At 46.2% G+C, this 4,586-nt stretch overlaps 1 protein-coding gene across 1 annotated transcript; it reads right to left on the reverse strand.

Annotated features, from left to right (window-relative positions):
• Positions 1 to 2,781: 2,781 nt before the first annotated feature.
• Positions 2,782 to 3,207, reverse strand: LOC133825220 (uncharacterized). Its single transcript, XM_062258195.1, has one exon. It carries the CDS (start codon positions 3,205 to 3,207, stop codon positions 2,782 to 2,784), a length of 426 nt encoding a protein of 141 aa, XP_062114179.1.
• Between the last annotated feature and the right edge of the window lie 1,379 nt (positions 3,208 to 4,586).

Raw genomic sequence — 4,586 nt, forward strand, 5'->3', positions numbered from 1 at the left:
ACTGACCAGCCCCTTCGGCAAGTCCTCCAAAAACCAGAGGCGGCTGGATGTTTATTAAAATGGGCAGTCGAACTGGGGCAGTTCGATATTTTGTATTCACCGCTAGCAGCAGTAAAAGGATAAGTCTTGGCTGATCTTATTGCAGAGTTCACCGAACTCCCGAACAGCGAGCATTGCGAAAAGCCTAAGGCGCCTGAGCCTCAAGATGAAGCTCCCTCGTGGAAGTTATTCACAGATGGGTCGTCAAACGAATCTCACGCAGGAGCAGGAGTGATCTTGATAACGCCAGAAGGGCTTCAATTTCACTGCGCCATTAGGTTCGACTTCACCGCGTCAAATAATGAAGCTGAATACGAAGAACTCCTTGCTGGATTAAGAATGGCAAAAGACATGAGTATAAAAGTGTTGGATATTTACAGTGATTCACAGCTGGTAGTGAATCAAGTTCTAGGGGAATATCAAGCACGAGGCCTGAAAATGGTGGCCTACTTGAACAAAACTAAAGACCTGTTAGCCCAATTCACTAAGTATACCCTCCAGCAAATACCCCGGGATCATAATTCAAACGCAGATGCCTTAGCCAAACTCGCGAGCACAAAAGATGCTGATACTTTGAATATTGTGCCGGGGGAAAGATTAAGCAAGCCAAGCATACAAGCAAATGAAACCAGTATGGAAATCCGAATAGAAGATACATGGATGGCGCCTTACTTGGAGTATCTGACAAATGGTGTACAACCAGCAGATAGAAACAAGGCCAGAAGTCTTCAGAGGCAGGCTGCTAGGTATATACTGGTCGATGGTGTTCTATACCGAAGGGGATATTCCATGCCACTGCTCAGATGTATTACACCAGAGAAAGCTAAGGAGTTAATGAAGGAAGTACATGAAGGCTTCTGCGGGGATCACGCTGGGGGGCAAAGTTTGGCGAAGAAGATTCTAAGGCAGGGCTATTTCTGGTCGACTATGAACGAAGATTCAATGGAGTTTGTACGAAAGTGCGATAAGTGTCAGAGATTTTCAAAAATTCCATGTGCAGCTCCAAATGAATTAAAACAGATGCAGAGTCCTTGGCCTTTTGCAGTATGGGGTATAGACTTGATTGGGTCCCTGCCAACGGGAAAAGGCGGAGTGAAGTACGCAGTTGTAGCCGTTGACTACTTCACCAAATGGGCCGAAGCTGAACCACTCGCTACCATAACGACTAGGAAAGTTGTTGATTTTGTCATCAAAAACATTGTTTGCCGATATGGTTTGCCTCGAAAAATCGTCTCAGACAACGACACCCAATTTGATAGTGACTTATTTACCGACTTCTGCGAAAGGCACAGGATTATCAAAAGCTTTTCTTCAGTCGCGCATCCACAAGCAAACGGCAGGTCGAAGCAGTGAATAAAATGCTTAGGGACACCCTGAAGAAAAGGCTGGAATACCCTAAAGGAGCATGGCCAGCATAGCTGCCTGAAGTCCTCTGGTCGTATAGAACTTCTCATCGTAAAGCAACAGGTCATACCCCGTTTTCCTTAGCATACTGATATGAAGCCATGTTACCTGTCGAATTAGATCCCCCCTCACATCGACGCATTACATACGACCAGAGCTAGAATAGCCAACTAATGATGGAGTCCCTAGACTCAATTGAAGAAATATGAGAAAGAGCCCAACTCCGAGTTGCTGCGTAACAGCAAAAGGTTGCACGATATTTTTAACTCAAAGGTGAAAGAAAGGAAATTCAACGTCGGTGACCTAGTGCTGGGACGAGCTTTCTTAAATACCCACGGCCCCACTGCTGGAGTACTCGGACCAAACTGGGAAGGACCTTACCAGATTGAAGAAGTCCTTCATCCGGGCACCTACAAACTTGGAGGGTTATATGGAGATCTCGTTCCACGCTATTGGAATGGAGAACACCTGCGCAAGTATTATCAGTGAATAATCCTTCTTAAAGGACTGGCTTGTATTAATTTTTACTTTTTACAAGTTTTGAAAAAGGGTTAGCCACGTTGTATGGCTAATCGCTTATAAGTTTAAGATCTTTTTTAAGATCCCTCGTACAAACATGTTTAGTCCATTTTAATACGAGATTATAAGGGACTGTGCGCAGCCAGTCATTCTTGCCAACCTTTGTAAATTTATTTTTACAAGTATTTGTTCATTACGTGTGTTGTTTTGCTGTATTACAAGTGTTGAATTTCATAACGAGCAGTAATGTTCGAACAGGTCGTGGTCAAGGCAAGTGACCAAGGACCTAAAGCTCCTCGATCACTTGGGGGACATATAAGGTACATCGATAGCAAAGCATACCATGAGGTATGTAAACACATGAACAAAATGAGTGAAAGCATGCTACGGTACTTAGAGCATTTTTCAAAATTTATTTTTTGTTAAATCAAACCAAAGTACTATGCTAAGTTCGGTCATGCGAACAGATATTATAATATCAATAAAGCAATCTTTTATACCGCGAGCATTATTGCTCGGATGTAAATGTGTAATTAAAAGAAAAAGCCTTTACACCGCGAGCAGTACTGCTCAGATATAATCGTTCAAGTGTAAGTAAAAAAGCTGCCCTCGCAGCAATAAAAATAAATTGTCTTTTCAAATAGACCCGTGGGCCATAAAAGTTGAATGAAAAATAAAAATAGAATTATTGGGGAGCAAGAGGGTCTTCTGGATTAGGAGGAGTGCTCTGATCAACCGGAGGACCAACCTCAGCATCAGCAGCAGAGGTTTTGGCCTTAGCTCTCTTCTCTGCCTCCAACCGAGTGGCACACTACGCCATCATCGTCCTTTGCAACCGCTCGGAGAGATAGTTAATGTTGGCCTCCCGGTTGTGCTTCCAGAAATTGAGAAATAGAGGAAGGTGGCTTCCTTGTACTTCTTCAAATTTCTGGTCCCGTCCTCCACGAGCTCCTGAACGCGCCCCTCAAGCTCCCGCACCCGCTCCTCGAGTCTCTTTATCTCCTCCTTGCTTCCAGTCAAGTTAAGATTAAGCTGCTTACATTCTTGGGTGACGAGTACAGCACTCTCCCTCCACTTCTTTCGCTCCTCGTTGGCCTTCTTCAATGTATCTTGGGCCTCCTGAAGCTCCTGGGTGAGAGCGGCTTGGTCCTCGCACAATTGTTCGTTTAGCTGGGAAAACTCCTTGTTCTCCTCGAGCAGCTTATTGTTATCAACCTCAAGCACCTGCTTAGCCTGGGCAAGCATGGAGTCAAAGTCCTTTTCTCGAGAGACCAACGCCCCAGCACGGCGCCAGCTGGCAGTTAAAGACAGCAGCCCCTGAAGAAAAAATGAGATAAAGTTAGGAATGGAAGTCTGACATAAACGATAAAGAAGCAGAAAATGACTTACGCTAACTATCTCATTCAACCCTTTGTTGATGATTTGGTCAACTTCCATTGTGGCAGTATCATTGAGGGCGGTCTGGCTGCTTTTGTCCTTCGAGAGCCGATATATCCTCTCCCTGGCCATGCCAACTATGTGGCTAGGCAGGGAGCCTTCGGACAGGTTATCCAAAGTTTCCTTGTTGGCAGCCTTAGAGGAGGGCTGGGGATTGACAGGTGCGGGGGTCGTCTGCTCGGGGGGGGGGGGGGGGGCAAAGGTGGTAAGTCCTCCTTGGAGGGGGCGGCGGCAGGAGCATCTTTTTTCGGGTCTTGCTGCTTTCCCCTCGAGCCCTTTTGCTGTCCTTCTTCCGGACAGAGGAGGCAACGGTAGCTTGGTAATTCTCGAAGAAGTCCTCGAAGTCCATACCTGCACCAAGGGAAACAATTCGAACAATGAGATTAAAGGGTCATGGGAGAACAGAGATTAAAGTAAAAGGATTACAAAAGTAAAGTACCCGAGCTACAACTACTGGTCGTAACATTATCTACTGAACTACTTAGTTCCTGGAAGAAATCTGAGTTTAAAGAAGGGGCGTTCCTAAAGTTGCCATCCCCATCAAATAGATGAGAGGGAATTGGAAAATTATTTAAAAACGAGATTATTGCACTGTTTACATCCGACGAGTCATCAGAAAGTTCGGCAGGTTCGGCAGCCTTTTGTTTCCCCTTGCCCACGGGGACCGAAGATTCCGCTGCTCGGTGGGGAACGGCAGGTTCCCTGATCGTAACCCCAGTTGGCCTCCTCCGTGGAGGGGGTGCTTGAGGTTGCTGCTCAGGTTCCGCATCGATGTGGACACCACCCGCCGAGAGTTCGTTAGTCGCAGGTTGGGAGCCCCAAAGGCCAGCCAGCCTAAGGTTAGCCTCATTAATTAAGTTCTTTACACTCTTAGCAGCATTTGGCATGCTGGCTAAGAGTGCTGCCCTCGACTCCATTCCTGGAGTGGGGGCCGGGCATAACCATGGGCCTGGAACACAATGGAACAGCGAAGTATTATGACAAGAAATGATTAAAGTACAGAAACTACTGGTGAAGGAATTTTTTTTATTACCTCCTTGAGTGAAGGCCAGATTGTCTACGGCAATGTCGGGCGTAAGGAAGTACTCTTGATGGTACTTCCCCACGTTGGAGATGTGAGTGGTATCAGACAGAAAGGTGCACCCGGTCTCCTGGTGGTAGAAGTGGAAGAACCCCGTACCATCATG

The sequence above is a fragment of the Humulus lupulus genome, chromosome 3 (assembly GCF_963169125.1).
Source record: "Humulus lupulus chromosome 3, drHumLupu1.1, whole genome shotgun sequence".
NCBI lineage: Eukaryota > Viridiplantae > Streptophyta > Magnoliopsida > Rosales > Cannabaceae > Humulus > Humulus lupulus.

Excerpts from the sequence above, each read along its gene's own strand:
- LOC133825220 (XM_062258195.1), bottom strand. The coding sequence starts at position 3,207 with ATGCTTGCCCAGGCTAAGCAGGTGCTTGAGGTTGATAACAATAAGCTG.